The sequence below is a fragment of the Lissotriton helveticus genome, chromosome 1_1 (assembly GCF_964261635.1).
Source record: "Lissotriton helveticus chromosome 1_1, aLisHel1.1, whole genome shotgun sequence".
NCBI lineage: Eukaryota > Metazoa > Chordata > Amphibia > Caudata > Salamandridae > Lissotriton > Lissotriton helveticus.
The window spans coordinates 1,398,624,772-1,398,641,609 of NC_136057.1; the positions used below are offsets into that span (position 1 = coordinate 1,398,624,772).

Below are 16,838 nucleotides of genomic sequence, written 5' to 3' on the forward strand. Positions count from 1 at the left end.
AGGGCTTGTCACCGCTCCCTTTTAGCGCATTACAGACCAGATATCAACTCCAACACATGGAATTCTATAACTTTCTAAACATCAAAGTGGCACTCACAAAGGCAGACCTAAGTGATCGCATCCCCTCCCTCCCCGACTTTCTCCGTACACTCAACAAACTCGGCCATAAAGCTTCGAGAATCTACAAACTAATCCGCCCACAAGTTTCCACCTTGACTGACTCTCTGAGGGTGTTCTGGGATTCTTATTCATCAACACCAACTTCTGACATAGAGTGGGCCAGAACTTGGGAATCCACCACACGTCACAAAATTAGCCCCACTTTGTCCCAAACTAAGTTCTGGCTTCTCCATAAAGCCTTCTGGACGCCTAAGAGGCTATTCCTGCACAACATCAGGGAAGATGACATCTGTTGGAACTGCAAGGTAGAAAGCGGGGATCTCGAACACTTAATTCTTACATGCCCATGTGTCACCACCTATTGGGACAGAATCTTTGATTTCGTCACCAAAGTCTTACACGTTTCAATTCCGAGAGAATTCTCAACCCTCGTGTTGGGGTTTGCCAAAACCAACACACTCAATGACACTGACAAAGCCCTTCTTGACCTTCTACTGGCGGCGGCGGTTAAGATCATACTAAACAACTGGAAGGACACTGCTAAAGCCTCCTTCCCCCACTGGCTCAATTGGGTCTCAAATCTCAGAGGAGACGATAATTTAGCCCTTGCCTCCACCCCCTGGCGCCCCCCACATAGGAAACTCTGGACTTCCCTGGATGAATACTTTGATTTACACAAACCACCATGACCTCCTTTTACACTAGCATTCTTAAAATACGGGTGCTTACGCTCATATATATCCTGTAGTCCTGCTTGTTGACTTACCTTCACACCAATGTAATGTTGCAACGATATTGTATTCTATTCTTGATATGATTTCTTGCACGTCACTTATGTATTTTGTAATTTATGTAATTTTTGTACCCCTTATTGGTTCCCTTGGTTTCGCCTCCTTCTTGTTTCTTGTTTCTTACATGTAATATTACTTTGTACTTAAGATTGTTTTACATGCTGATCATCTCTTAAACTCCCAATAAAAAATTTCTGAACTTAAAAAACCAAAAAGAAAAGAAATGCAGCAACATAGCTGCTAAAGTTTCAAATTGCTATGTGGGACGGTTTCAAACCTGCCTTAACACCGTTCAAGTGGATCTGTATGTGAGGAAATGAACTGTCTTTTCACTTTTTTAAGCAAAAGTTTGGAGTGATATTTAGCACTGCACCAACACGCACACCTGGTTACTGGCGCACCCAGCCTTGGAAGCAGCGCACATAGACCTTACACTGCCGCACACAGAGGAAAAAAATTAGAGGGAACATTGGTGGGGACTGCTAACATAATTTGATTCAGTGGGGTATATATGAGCTGCTAGCATCGTTTATAGCTGCGGTTTGTGCAGGGGTTGTTGCCATTTACAGCATCGGGGTAAACAGGGTCGGCTGGCACCATTTGAAAATTAGGCTACTAGCACCGTCTGCAATGGTGCGTTGTTTAGCAGGTATCTGTTGCAACAGTGGGCGGTATAGTGGCTACGGCACCATCTGAAGTGGGGGTTACTAATAAGCTGCTGGTGCTGTGCACAGCGGGGGCATTTTCAGATGGTGATGTTATCGCTTGTAATTGTGTACAATATACGGGGCTATTCAAAATAATTGCAGCGAGAGAGATGTAGTGGCCCGCTTGCATGATCAGCAGCAGGGTGGTAGCAAGATTTCCAGGGGTGTTGTATTTGCCGCTTGTATGATTAGCAGCAAGGGTGGTAGCACGATTTCCAGGGGTGTTGTATTTGCTTCGCCTGGCGCCCTAGTTTGACAGGAGTTGCTGTCTTGCGATGCTGGCTTCTAGGGTTTCTAGGCTTCTGGGTCGGACCGACGGGCCTATGATTGGCTGAGCTCGCTGTAAGCCTGCACGCACAGGAGAGACGCCCGAGAGCCGGGAACAAAGGACTGACCCACTCAATATCACCCCCTGCCAGGAACCCAGTCCGAGGCTCACAACGACGCACTCCCTGGAGACCCCTCTATTAAATAAACCTCCCTCCATCTCAGGCCCTAACACAGCCTCATCACAGGTCCCTCCGCAACCCACCCTACTCTCAGGTTGCACCCGGTAATCATGGCGCTCACCCGCTGCATCAAGCTCTTTCCCTCTACACTTCACGAAAGGACCCCCGGGGTGTCACTCACCCGCACGCCCGGTACAGGGGGGAGACACCCGCGGGCAGCCAACTCCCTTGGAGGTCAACACGCCATATCCGGGCACAGCCTTCGCGGGCGGCGACTGGTAGGTATAGGGCCGAAGAGGAGGCGCAAAGGCGGTATCACTCGGGCACCTGCTACAGGGGGTGTGATCCAAAGGGACACCTGGAACACGGAAAATAACTCGGTTTAGGTTTTGAAGAGTGTGGTGAGGTGCTACGTCACAGAAAGCATCCACCAAGGCTGCATGAAGTGGCTAAAGAATGCCATTACTTTTCCAAAACACCAGGACTTTTCCCCAAGAGCTGACTTAAACACGCTCCCGCCCAACACCGCGGGTGCATGAGTTTAATCTTGGCACTTGGAAGAGAGGGGGGAGGGACAGCAGCGAGAGTGGGGTTGAGGAGCTACGAGAGGGAAAACAAATCTCGATCTCTTGTCTTTATGGGGCCATCTGTTTGAAACACATGGACCCAAAAAGATAAGAATCCTTTTACAGCAGAAGGAAGTAGGATGAGGCCGTCCGACAAAGAGAAAAGTGTACATCACACTAACCTCTTTCCCAATGGTTGGCCACCATTTAGCATAAACTGTGACGCCGGCCAATGGGAAAGAGGGGCGGGGCTTAAAGCCCGATATTCAAGCTACCTAAAAAACATAAAATCTCGCCAGCGAGACTGCACATGCGCAGCCTACGCAGACGAGACCTAAAAATAGCCCTAACCAATTGGTGAAGAGCACTCCAATACACAAATCAAAAGATGCCATACACCCCGAATACCCCGCTGATGCGATTCCAACTACTATGGGGTTAGTAAACAAGCGGTGCATACGCAAATGGGAAAAGGAAGGAGTGAGCCCGGTAGGGATGCTATTTGCCGATGGTATGTTGCTGAATCACAAGGGCTTCACTCATGAACAAGCAGTCCCTTGATCCCTCTTCATGTTACATGCACATATAACTAAGTACATAAAGAAACATTGGGCACCAACACAACACAGAACCTCCTTCACATTACATAGTTCACACCATATACATGATGGGCAACGGTCCCCATCTGATCAGATGGCTCTATAGAAGCATTTGCTCACATGCAGCAACACCACTTACAACATGGAATAGAGATATAGGCAGGGGACTGATGGATAAAGAAGGTGTCCGTAACGCCAAATTCAAATTTATACAATACATGGTGATGCATAGGGCCTACCTCACACCACACCGGCTGAACAAAATGTACCCAAAGGCGCAAGAACACTGTCCACAACGTCACGCTCATGACGCTAATTTTATACATATGCTGTGGGCATGCCCATGCCTCTTCGTCTTTTGGGCCAATGTCACAAATATAATAGGTACTGTAACGGGGACCTCCAGCGGGGACGCAAGAGAACGCTGTTTAGTAGGAATACACAGTCGCACTAAGAAACAGAAAGCACAGATCAGAATTGCTGACTTGGCCTTACTTATTGCAAAACGTTTCGTCACCATGAGATGGAAATCGTTTTTATCCTCCTATGACACAAAGCTGGCAAGAGGAAGTGATTAGATGGGGAAGGGCGGAAAGTGCAGTTATACGTAGGGAGCAACACAGAGGCCTACGGAAAATACCGATTTCGATGGAATGCGACATAACATTGGAAACATTCAAAGCTTCGGAACCCACAACATTATAACACGAAATAGGTCACTAACAACATATATAACCAGCACCATGGGTTGCGACCATAAGCCCAGCACATGCAATCGGCCAAATGAAGACACACAATTCAAGATAACTTTGCTCAGCCAGAGCATCCCACCAGAGCTGGTTCCTACACTGGCATATAGATGGGTAGAGGTGAGCCAGGAGGATGGGAGGGAAGGTTGGGTTTCTCAGAGTTTGTTCATTCTGAATATATCCGTGAGCCAATTTGCTTTAATTGTGTACTGACTTTTGCAACTACACAATTGGTCATTGACGTTATCCCACTTGTAAGTGAATCCTCAAGAAACAGAGGATGCAAGAGATACTGTACATCTATAAATTCAATAAAGTTTGTTAAAAATGTGTCAATGTGTAGCAGCCCCCTATTGTCAGATTCTTGACAATAACGTCCATTCACTTGCTTTCCTTGTTGGGTTGGGGAGCTTTGCCAGTTGTCTACACCAAGGTCAAAGAGTCTGGAAGGGCCCGAGGGCTCTGAAAAAAAACAAGCATTGGAAATGCAATAGGTCTCGCATTAGGAAAGTTTGATTTTTTTTTATTTATGTGTTGGTTTTGAAAATAGCAAAATTAATAGCTTTGTCAGTTACAATGTCAATAGTTTTAACTTTCGCAAATGTGACACCTATAGCATTTGTAATGCAATGTGTGTTGTATTTACGTGACTTACATGTATTGATATTACAAATAACAATGGCTTTTAATTTTGTAAATAATTACTTAAATAAAATGTATTGTAATTTATAATGGCAATAGCTTAAACGTTTGTAAATCACTTTTGTGAAGATTATGTTCAGTGTATTTTATTGTGACGAAAATCCAAGAACATTGCATTTGCACCTACACACACACAAAGCCACACACACACACACACACACATATAGATGTGGTGGTGGTGGATCTGGGGGATATGGTGGTGGTGGATGTGGTGGTGGTGATGGTGGATGTGGTGGTGATGGGGTGGATGTGGGGGTGGATGTGGGGGTGGTGGTGGATGTGGATGTGGTGGATGTGGTGGAGGTGGTGGATGTGGTGGTGGTGGATGTGGTGGTGGATGTGGTGGATGTGGTGGTGGTGGATGTGGTGGTGGATGTGGTGGTGGTGGGTGTGGTGGATGTGATGGTGGTGGATGAGGTGGTGGATGTGGTGGTGGTGGATGAGGTGGTGGATGTGGATGTGGTGGTGGATGCGGTGGTGGATGTGGTGGTGGTGGATGCGGTGGTGGTGGATGTGTTGGATGTGGTGGTGGATGTGGTGGTGGATGCGGTGGATGTGGTGGTGGACATGGTGGTGGGTGTGGCGGTGGATGTGGTAGGTGTGGTGGATGTGGTGGTGGATGCAGTGGTGGTGGATGCAGTGGATGTGGTGGTGGTGGATGTGGTGGATGTGGTGGTGGATGTGGCGGTGGATGTGGTGGTGAATGTGGTGGTGGATGTGGTGGTGGATGTGGTGGTGGATGTGGTGGTGGATGCGGTGGTGGATGCGGTGGTGGATGCGGTGGTGGATGTGGTGGTGGTGGATGTGGTGGTGATGGATGCGGTGGATGTGGATGCGGTGGATGTGGTGGTGGTGGATGTGGTGGTGGATGTGGATGTGGTGGATGTGTTGGTGGTGGATGTGGTGGTGGATGTGATGGTGGATGTGGTGGTGGATGCGGTGGTGGATGTGGTGGTGGTGGATGCGGTGGATGTGGTGGTGGAAGTGGTGGTGGATGTGTTGGATGTGGTGGTGGATGTGGTGGTGGATGTGGTGGTGGATGTGATGGATGTGGTGGTGGTGGATGCGGTGGATGTGGTGGTGGATGTGGTGGTGGATGTGGTGGTGGATGCGGTGGTGGTGCATGTGGTGGATGTGGTGGTGGTGGATGTGGCGGCGGTGGATGTCATGGTGGATGTGGAGGTGATGGTGGATGTGGTGGTGATGGTGGATGTGCTGGTGGATGCGGTGGATGTGGTGGTGGATGTGTTGGTGGTGGATGCGGTGGTGGATGTAGTGGTGGTGGGTGTGGTGGATGTGGTGGTGGATGTGGTGGTGGTGGATGTGGTGGTGGATGTGGCGGTGGATGTGGCGGTGGATGTGATGGATGTAGTGGTGGATGTGGTGATGGATGTGGTGGTGGATGTGGTGATGGATGTGCTGGTGGATGTGCTGGTGGATGCGGTGGATGTGGTGGTGGATGTGGTGGTGGTGGATGCGGTGGTGGATGTAGTGGTGGTGGGTGTGGTGGATGTGGTGGTGGGTGTGGTGGATGTGGTGGTGGTGGATGTGGTGGTGGATGTGATGGATGTAGTGGTGGATGGGGTGGTGGATGTGCTGGTGGATGTGGTGGTGATGGTGAATGTGGTGATGGTGGATGCGGTGGATGTGGTGGTGGTGGATGTGGTGGTGGATGAAGCCGGGATGCTCAGACAGACCGGTCACTGAGCGCGCAGCGCAACAACAAGCACTTAAGGCCTACTTCCTCAAGAGACAGCTTAATGCAGCACCACACCGTGTCTGCAGCTTTCCATTAAAGCTGTTTAATAGTCTTCCCTTGCAGTAAGTGAACCTCGTTTCAAGGACGCGTGGCGTGGTAGTGCGCTATTTGAAGCACACAGGCACTTCAGCGAATTTATTGCATTGATATTCCCTTTTATTTGTAGCAGAGGCCGCCTAATGTCCGTCGCTGCGGTGTGCTGTGTCGCAGCCTTGTTTACGCTGCTGCACTAATTCAAGCTAATTTATGCCGGTAGGATAGCTAGCGCCATGATTTTGCACGATCGCGGCTGAGACATGCGGTGGTCTCCGTGTCACAAGTTCCTTAGTGTAAGGACATAGACGGCCCACCAGCCTTTCAACACTCAGAGGTGGCTAGATCGGGTAATATTACATTAGGAAACATTAGCGCATGCCCTTTGCAGCGCTTAGAAATGGCACGGACGCGATCTAAAGCGCTACATAAAAAAACAAGATATCCATGTGCGTGATTCACAAATAAAAATCTTTGCACTGACTTCCATCTGCCTCGGTATGTATTATTATTCTCTACTACACACAGAAAAGGAAATGGCTACTTGCAAAGGAAGCTTTCAGTGTACAGATCGCTTTATACCGCATTCTTCCAGGCGGTGTCACCGTGGATATACTTCAAGAGTACCTGTAATAAAGGCAGGAAAGGGAAGTGTAGTAGGAAAACAAGGAGAAACACGAGAGACGGCCTGCGGCCGTCAAAGTGAAAGTGGGGGAGGAGAAATGCGACACGGCGGGAGGGGGCGGAGCGGGGAGAGCGGCATGAGGGTGTGAAGCAGCCGGGGCCTTTGAAGTGAAGCTAAGCTTCACTTCAAAGGTGTGGGAGGAGTGCGGCTGAGGGAACAGACGGCGATTTGATGATGTGCACGCGCATTTTAGGTCAATGCGCTTGCGCATTGACCTAAAAGCCAGGGGCACAGCACCAAATCGCCACAGTTAGGTAAACTTTGTTTAAAGCCCTATAGTCTCGCTTCTCTCAATGCGCATGCGCATTGATAGGTCACGAGACCTAAAAAAGCAGAGGGAATCAAGATGGCAAAACTCACGAGTTAACGAACGGACGTGCTGCTATTTTTAGGTCTCGACTATGGTAGGCTGCGCACATGCGCAGTCTCGCTGGCGAGATTTAATGACTGAGTAGCGAGGGTAAACCCCGCCCCTCTTCTTCATTGGCTGGCCTCCTTAACGTCAGCCACCCATTGGAGAAGAGGTCTCAGTTACGTCATTCTCTCCATCTAAGCCCCGTCCTTTTCGGATTGGGGGCGTGTTTTTTAGGTTTGTTCTACCCTCTTCTCCATTGGCTAATGGTAAACAACAGTCAAAAACACGCCCGTTGTTTACATTCCAGCCAATGGAGAAGAAGGGAGAAAGAAAAACACGCCCCCCAGTCTGAAAAGGACAGGGCTTAGTTCCTTCGTGTTTACCTCTTCCTCGTGGCCTCCTCTCCCCCACCCCTCTTCTCACCTCTCTCCTTTCTCCCGGGCTCTCCCCCTCCCGTCCCGGCCGGTGCACTTCCTGGCTGCCACTGCTGCTGGGCTCTACTCTGAGCGGGTGTCCACCCCGCTTTACCTTACGACTCTCTCCCCCTCCCGTTCCAGCCGGTGCGCTCCCTGGCTGCCGCTGCTGCTGGGCTCTACTCTGAGCCGGTGCCCCCCCCGCTTTACCTTACGACTCGAGAGGGAGCCTTCCGCTCATTTGTCCCGTGACACCGTCGCTGGCCCGAGCCCCCAAGAACGCGGAAACCGGAAGTCAGGCTGTGGAGTGCCTGACGTGGGGCAGGACTTCTGCTGCCCCGAGGGAAGCCCGCGCCTACGAGAGCCCAACAGAAAAAGCCGAAAGCCGATGGGAGCCCACCCCGCGCTCCGGTTGCCAAGGAGAAGTGAGCCGGTGTCTGGGGAAGCAACCTGTCCGGCAGCGGGGCTCCCATGTGCTGAGGGGAAGCCCCGCGAGTGCTGCGGTCGCAGGCCAATAGAGGCGGAGGGGCCAGAGGCACCCGTCGGTGCTTGCCCCCGCCTCCGAAGAAGACGAGCAGCCAACTGAGTCCCTCCAGGGGAGGAGAGGCTCCAAGGAGAAGCGGAGTCCCCGGAGAGCAGAGAGCAGCCCGGTAAGGCGAGAGCAGATGGGGAGGGGGCTCCATGTGTTCCGGAGTGCTGTTGGAGCAGGGCAGCGTGACCCTACCTCTTTCCTGAGCGGGCCCGCCGTTGTGGGCCGCTCCAACATTGGCGGGCACATTTGTTTATTCATAAATCTTGGCGTGGCTCTACTGGGGGCATATTCCATTTTCGGGCGCCCGTGTTCTGCCTCCTGTTCTTTCCCCCTGTTTCCAAATGGCTAGTGCCATCTTTCCTACGTAATAGCCATACTCTGCAATATACCTACCACTGTCCTCATAACCACACGCCCTTTTGATGCCTCCCTTGCTATCCACACTGTGTTTTTCCCAACTGCAGTGAACCCAGCTGTGGCTCTTTTACCTCTTTATGTCTTTTGCATTTTCTTCCTCACCTGTGACACCAACCCTGGCCTTTTTCAATCCTTCCGGGACTGTAGTGTTTGCTCTCTTTGCTCCCTTTGACACCCTATTGCTCTTACCCAGTGTACCCCCTTCTACTGCGTTTCCGTACACCTGGTGAACTTGTCATTAGCCCATCTGATGCCCCATTCATTAGTCACCTCCACCATTGTTATCTGAGCCTATGCTTAGTGCACCACCTTCTCAGTCACACCACAGGAAGGGGCACTGTCTGTCGTTGCCCTTCCCTACTGTCAACATACTCCCTACCCCGCCATTCATCTCCTCGATGCCTTCATCTGTCATTGCATTGTACTGCCTGCAAGACACGCTGACTAAAAGAATAGGGCAGTCACAAAAGCACGTTGTAGCGAAGGGCCTGTTGTATTCGGCCAGTTTACTGGTGTGAGGTTTATTTTTTGAATTTTTGTAGATTTATTCCTCTGGTGTGGATAACTCCCCGTTCGGAGTGTACCTTGCTGCTTCCGCTTCTTAGCCCCGAGCCATATGTTTGCCTTGAAATGATGATGCATTATTCTCTCAGACTCTGCATGAGAGTCGCCAAGACCTGCTCAGTGACCATGAGATAATCCGAGCAGCAAGAGGCTCGGCCCACTTAAACCCCCCGGGATGGGGGGCGGGTGGCTCCTGGTTGTTTTTGTTGATGGTTGAGTGTGTGTCAGGCAAGCATGAGGCAGCTCTTTGTGGGAGGTGAAGGGCGGCAGTCACTGCTAGGAAGCACCTGCTGGTACTAAGTATTATTTCTAAACCTGCTGTATGTCAGAAGGGTTGCATTCGGAAGTGTGTTATAACATTACGGTCGTGTGATACAATTTTGCATTTTCAGAAAACTCATTCAGACAAATTGTAGAGAGCGACCATGCATATTATTTTGTGCATTTGTTTGTAAACGTCAACAATAACATTTGAACAATCTGTGAAAAACTGGATAGTATTTTTGCTAGATCTATTGCTGCTGGTACAATGGAACTGCGGTTTGCATCCTTTGCCTGCACGGAGGAGAGCGAGAGAGTAGCTAGCCAGGTCTGACAACCAACAGGAGAAATAGGCCTGTACGGTACGGTGTGGCTCTGTGTGTGTGTGTGGTTCTGTGTGTGTGTGTGTGTAGCTGTGTGTGTGTGTGTGTGTGTGTGTAGCTGTGTGTGGCTCTATGTGTGTGTGTGTGTGGCTCTGTGTGTGTGTGTGTGGGGCTCTGTGTGTGTGGCTGTGTGTGTGTGTGGCTCTGTGTGTGTGCGTGGGGCTCTCTGTGTGTGTGGGAGGGCTCTGTGTGTGTATGTGGGGCTCTGTGTGGGGGGGGCTCTCTGTGTGTATGTGGGACACTGTGTGTGTGGGGGGCTCTGTGTGTGTGTGTGTGGGGCTCTCTGTGTGTGTGGGGCTCCGGGCTCTGTGTGTGGCTCTGTGTGTGTGTGGGGGACTCTGTGTGTGTGGGGGGGGTGCTCTCTGGGTGTGGCTGTGTGTGTGTGTGTGTGTGGGGGGGGCTGTGTCTGTGTGTGGGGGGGGGGCTGTGTCTGTGTGTGGGGCTGTGTCTGTGTGTGGGGCTCTGTGTCTGTGTGTGGGCCTCTGTATGTGTGGGTGTGGGGCTGTGTGTTTGTGTGTGGCATTTGCGAGAGATTAAGCTATTGGCATTGTAAATGACAATGCCATATATTTATCTGTTTTCAAAAGCAACACATAAATAAAAAATGTGTCATTTACAATGCCAATAGCTCTAACTTTTACAAAGGCGAGAACGTTGCATTGTAAATGCTTGTTCTAAAGGAGAATCACGGAGCCTTTTGGATTAATCCCTGCCTCACCCTTGACATGTTTCTAAGTAATTGAAAGCGATTTTGAAATTGCCATCTCGATTCCCTCTCTGCTTTTTTTGGGAGCCCACGGGCCCTTCCAGACAATTTGATCACCACAGACACGGGTGGACATTGGTGCCCTCACAGTCCTAATTGTAACGATCTAGGTAACCCTACACTTTGACTGGGTTGAAACGTCGACAGCTCCGTCACTGCGCCAACTTAACATAATGGCTTTGTAATTGTATTGGTAGCTCATTGTCAGGCTGGACAGGCTTTGAATGAAACATTTTTTTAATGTATATATTGTCACTGCCCTCCCTTTTTCACGAACCCTCACTTCAGCACTTTGTTGCACCAACTTTTCTTGTTCTTTTCTTGGGGCACCATTACATAAATTATTTAGATACATGCGATGTTCCAAACATGCCAATATGTGTTCAATATGATTAAATAATGATGAACAAGAAATGTCTATGAGTGATTGAACGGACGTTATTAGAAATCATTGTGTTTGTTTTCGATTGTGTTCCACTGGGATCATTTTCTCCTGTGTTGTGAAATACGAGATGGCAGATATTGCTGCTGGATTAGAGCGCTAGGCATGTGCCTGGTGTTCGGTTCCAAATGCTTTGGGGTTGGGTGCTCAGTCTCCTACTGCTTGACGACATCAGAGGCTTTAGAGGGAATCACCAATAGGCTCTCAACCCCCGGTCCCAGGTGGCTGGGAGGCTGAACAGGATAGCTGCTTCTCCCTCAGTGCCAAATAGATGAACTGGCTCGAATGTCTTGGGGGTGGCAGCGGAGGCCTGATGTTGCTATCTCTGATGTGTCCAGAGTCCCTCTCTCAAGCGCCGGAGATTAATTTTTGTAGTGAAAGGCTCAGCTGGCGTCACAGTCAGCCTTATCATGTTCCAGCAACAGGCACATATTGCACATGCCATGGTAGTTTGACAGGGGAACTTGACATTGCACCTAGCTGAAAATTGGGGAGGGGCCTGTTTTATAATACTCTCACAGTCATTCTCTGGAATATGACCTGAAAAGCTGCAGAGTGTAGTTGGCTGTTCGTGGGGATAACCATAAAACACAGTGCGTCAAAAGTATGCAGAGCATGTCTATCCACAGGCACACATGCTATGAACATTTTAGAGAGGTGTGTGTGGGGGGGGGAGCTATGTCGCAATTTTTGCTTTTACATGTTACCTATTATTGACATATCTAGTCTTACCAAGCTGGCATCTGTTGAGTTGCTATTGCCCATCTGGTTTTCTTTGACCAAGCCCTAAGGTTTTTCCCCCCTTATTCCACCTACCCTTTCATCATTTGTCATTATCAGCCCCCTTAAATTGGATTCACTTTGCTTTCTACACATACATATTCAGTTCAGTGAAGACCAGGGCCTCAGTCACCTACCTGTTCCACTTGTTGCCTCTCCGCTTTAGAATTTTGTGCTGCGTCAGTTCATCCATCACATAGTTCTTATACGGTTTATATAAATCTCTCCAGTGCCAACTCATCTCTTGCTTCTTCGACTTTTCAATTGTCAGATTGCCAATGTCACACTAAATGTCTTTTTTTTATAGTGAATGTTTATGAAACTGAGGTACACATTTCCGACAAAAGTACATTTCTAAGAACATGAAATCTAGTTAGGCTTACTTTTGCAGCACACACTTTAGCGAATTGTGGGAATTTAACTGGAGGTAAATGTAAATGTCGGAATTTGTAAAGCGCACAGCTACCTCCACCGGACGTGTCCCGGCGCTGTCCGTATACCGCTTAGGAACCCTTCCTGGCTTTCCTGGGAAATGTCCACTCCTGGGCACCCCCCAGGTGCAGCCAGGCATCCCAGCGCTTTTGGGGCCGTTGTGGAGACTAAGCAAGCTATTGCCCAGAGTTGCAGCGTGGGACCCATGATCAGAACAGGCACTGAGGCGAGAATATCCAGTCAGGGGAATTAATGAGCCGGAGACCCGCCGAGGCAGGAATCGAACCCTGGTCCCTGGCCAGAGCTCTGCATCAAGGTCTGCCTGCTCTAACCATTGAGCCACACTTCTCCAGGTGTCAGGTTGAGATTTAAAGAATATTTACATATAGTCCTAATTTTAAGAGGCATCGTTTAAAAATAAGGGCATTAAGAGTCTGAGGAAGTCTTGCACACTCCAATTCGCTTTTGTTTACTTTTTGAGCTTGGGTTTATAGACTTAAAATTGTATTTATTTATTTATTAGGTTTGAAGGTTGTTTCTTGCTTCTGTAAAGTTTGTTCCATGTTGACCACCCAACCCTTATGGAAACAGACAACATGAGCAAAGATATATATTTATTTTATTTATCTCTCTGCATGGATTTGTTTGGGGACAGTGGACAACCTGTTTAATAGAGTTTATCCAAATGCAGACACCCCAACAACACCTCTACTCCCCATATCTTAACATCATAGACACTGGTGCATACCTTCATGCTTTAACTCACAAACATCTAGGCACAGCTCAAGGTCACAATTTCATAAACATCTTTCACCACTCCTGGCCTCATCTCATAAACATCTCTGTACGTTATTGTTTCTGAAAGTTTCAAGTATTTTTGCGCACTGTCAAATATTATTGTCAGTTGTATCACATAACGCCTTGCCAAAAACCTTCAACTCTCAATGTCACAAACATAAGGTGTCCATCTATGCCTGTTAATTTTCATACTTAAAGAAGACTTTAAAATGGGGCAGGTGTCCACTGAGGAACGTGCCTGCAATGTCCCAGAAACAGGGCAGTGCCATTACGGCATAAACCAATTTCTGCTTTCTGGACTGTTGGCAAGCAACTTGTAACTCTGACCTACATGATCCATAAAAATAAAATGTAAAGATCCGGTTTCACACTTTTCCAACATGTCCATCTTGGTACATAGCCTGTAACGGTGCGGGAACATATCCCTGCATCAGACAAAATCACCACTGGAGGATCCTCTCCAACCGATTTGAGTGATTCCTCTCCATCAGTCACAGGCCGACAAGCACCATGCAGCAGCTAAACAGGAGTCACCTGAGAGCCAGTGAATAAAAACCAAGCCAGGGAACTGTGCAGTGGCTGCCGTCAGGTGGCCTTCACATCTGGGTGGCTCTTGAGTTTATGGAACTTGACACTGTCAAGCTTTTCAAAGGGCTTGCCGCAGTACTCGCAGGTGAAGTTGTAATGCACCTCAGAGGTGTGCTTCTTCATGTGCCAGTTGAGTGAGGCACGCTGTCGACATTGGTACCCGCAGATCTCACATCTGGGAGGGAGGGAAGAGAAGCCAGGATGAGGAAGTTAATTATGAAGCAAACCACAGCAACTGCTACAGCATGACTTCTGCATGCAGCACAAGCACAGTATTGGAATACAGTCAAAGATACATCTTGAAAAACCACTCAAGTGTTGCTGTGCCCCAACAACGTCTTTAAACAATGTCTTGATCGGAGCAGGACAAAATGCAACTTAGCACAATCTCTTCAGTAAACTCTCAATTTTAGTATATTTGAGCTTAGCACACCTCAACCAATGTCCCCCCCCCCCCCCCCAATACTCCTAATTGTGGATATAAAATACTCTCTGATCAATACGTTTTCATGGGCTGCCACTTCTCCTTGAAACTCTCCATGAGTCTGCTATGCTGTCCTCGACTAACATGCAATAAAGTCCTCATTCTCTCTTGTCATCTACATCAACCGAGGAAATTTGCCAATGGGGAAAAGATCCACCTGTTCAGGATGTGACATTCCAAGGAAAATAATGGATGTGCGGAACGGGTAAAGATGATCACTTAAGTCACTCAGTCACCTCTTTCACTGCTTGCTGGAATGCTCTCAGTATAGACTACATTAAAGTTCAAATAAATCTTTGCTCAGCTCCTATGATTGCACTCTTGTACAAGATTTCTGAATTTGCTAATATGCTTACCTCTAATACTACAAATGTAAGATAGACCCATGTATTTTACCAGCTTTCCTGTTAATTACTTATTTGTTAATAATATTCCCTTTACAGTGTGCTGTCACTTGCAGACTAGCATACTGTGATTTACAGCCACCTTTTGGGCAAAATCTGACAGTATTTATAAAATGTGCTACTTTGATCACACCCCTATGATATCGGCCGCATGCTCCCTGATTAATATTCAATACCAGCTTCCGATTCTTCAAAGAGGTATTAGAGTAAGAAAGAAATGTTTAACCAGAAAGATCATCCAAGCTGCAAGTGAATATGTGGAAGCCATCCAGCCGCTAATGCTGTCCTAAGGCAACAACTTAACAAACATTGATCTTTCATCAATTCATAATTTATTCAAGAAGTTGCAAATCGAATAGTAACTATTTGAGGCAGCAAAATAAGGTAAAGACTACCTGAACTAATCTGTTAATGCGATAGGTACCCTGCAGCATGAGAACAATCAATGGGATCCAAGCTATGGTGTGATGGAAGCCAAGCATTGAGAGCCAAGTCATCATTTGAAGATTTCAGCTATTGGAATATTTCCTACATGTGAAGTAGGTGTCTTTTTCCCTTTAATGAAATACAGAAATACCCGTGATCTACATGAATTTGATAAGTTTGGAGGGCCCAAAACTACAAACAACTGATGCATAATTCAGATATCTTGTATGTATATCTATATATATATATATCTCTCTCTCTCTCTCTCTCTCTCTCTCTCTCTCTCTCTCTCTCTCTCTCTCTCTCATTTTTTGTTGTTTTGCCTGCACATCTGCACAGTAGTGTTTTGTAAATGTGTGCGGTGTAGACCATGTAGCTGATTTACAGATATCTAATGGTATATTTCCTAGGAATGCCATAGATGCCCCTAATTTACGGGAAGAATGAGCCCGAGGGGGAATGGATAGAGTGCGTTTTGCTTTTTGCTTTGAATGCACTCAAGAATCCATCTTTCAATGCCTGATTTTGAAATAGGATTGCCTTTGTGTTGAGGAGAAAAAGACACAAACAGTTCTTTTGTTTTATGAAACTGTTTTGTCCTATCAATGTAGTAGAGGAGTGTTCTTTTTACATCTAATGTGTGTAGAGCTCTTTCTGCAACTGTCTGTGATTGGGAAAAGAATACTGGCAACTCAATAGATTGGTTGAGGTGGTAGGTGAAATGACTTCTGGCAGGAATTTCGGCTTTGTCTTAAGAACCACTTTGTTGTGATGGAGTTGTATAAATGGTTCTTGAATTGTTAATGCTTGAATCTCACTTACTCTTAGGAACTGTAACTCACACTTCTGTAATGGTTCAAATGGAGGACCCATAAGTCTAGTGAGAACAATATTTAAATTCCTTACCGGAGAGGGTGGTATTCTGGGAGGAATTATTCTTTTTAATCCTTCCATAAACACCTTGATGGCAGGTACTCTAAACAATGACAAATGTTGTCCGTTTTGAAGATAAGCTGCTATAGCAGCAAGATGTAACCTGATTAAGGAGTACACTAAATTGCATCTTTGTAGATGGAGTAAGTAGCATGATGTTTTGTATGGAAACATCTAATGGGTTAATGTTGTTATTTGTGCAATACACAACAAACCTTTTCTACTTGGCTCCGTAGCATGCTCTAGTGGTTGGGCGTCTCGCTTCTTTTATGACATTCATGCAATCAGGCAGAAGATTGAGGTATCCACATTCTAAGATCTCAGGAGCCAAATCGCTAGATTGAGCTGCAATGGGTCTGGATGCATGATCTCTCCATGGTTCTGTGTCAGTAGATGTGGAGAGAGTTTTAATTTTTGATGTGGTACTACTGATAGCTCTAGTAGTGTGGTGTACCACGGTTGTATTGCCCACATTGGTGCTATGAGACTCAATGTGAGGGAATGTTGCTGTAGCTTGCGTACCATTAACGGAAACAGTGGGAGAGGTGGGAAAGCATACGCAAATTTGTTTGACCAACTCATCCATACTGCATTGCCTTTGAACAATGGGTGTGGGTATCTGGCGGCGAAGCTTGGGCATTTGGAGCTGTGGTGTGTGGCGAACAGATCTACCTCTGGCTGTCCCCACTTGTGAAAGAAT

At 47.6% G+C, this 16,838-nt stretch overlaps 1 protein-coding gene across 3 annotated transcripts in view; it reads right to left on the bottom strand.

The window, feature by feature from the left end:
• Positions 1-13,107: 13,107 nt before the first annotated feature.
• Positions 13,108-16,838, bottom strand: part of ZNF653 (zinc finger protein 653) — a 221,612-nt gene continuing 217,881 nt past the window's right edge. For all 3 annotated transcript variants that reach the window (XM_078684259.1, XM_078684278.1, XM_078684268.1), the window contains exon 9: positions 13,108-14,066. In XM_078684259.1, coding sequence (XP_078540385.1) covers positions 13,889-14,066 — 178 coding nt within the window. In that variant the 3' untranslated portion in view covers positions 13,108-13,888. The remainder of the gene's footprint in view (positions 14,067-16,838) is intronic.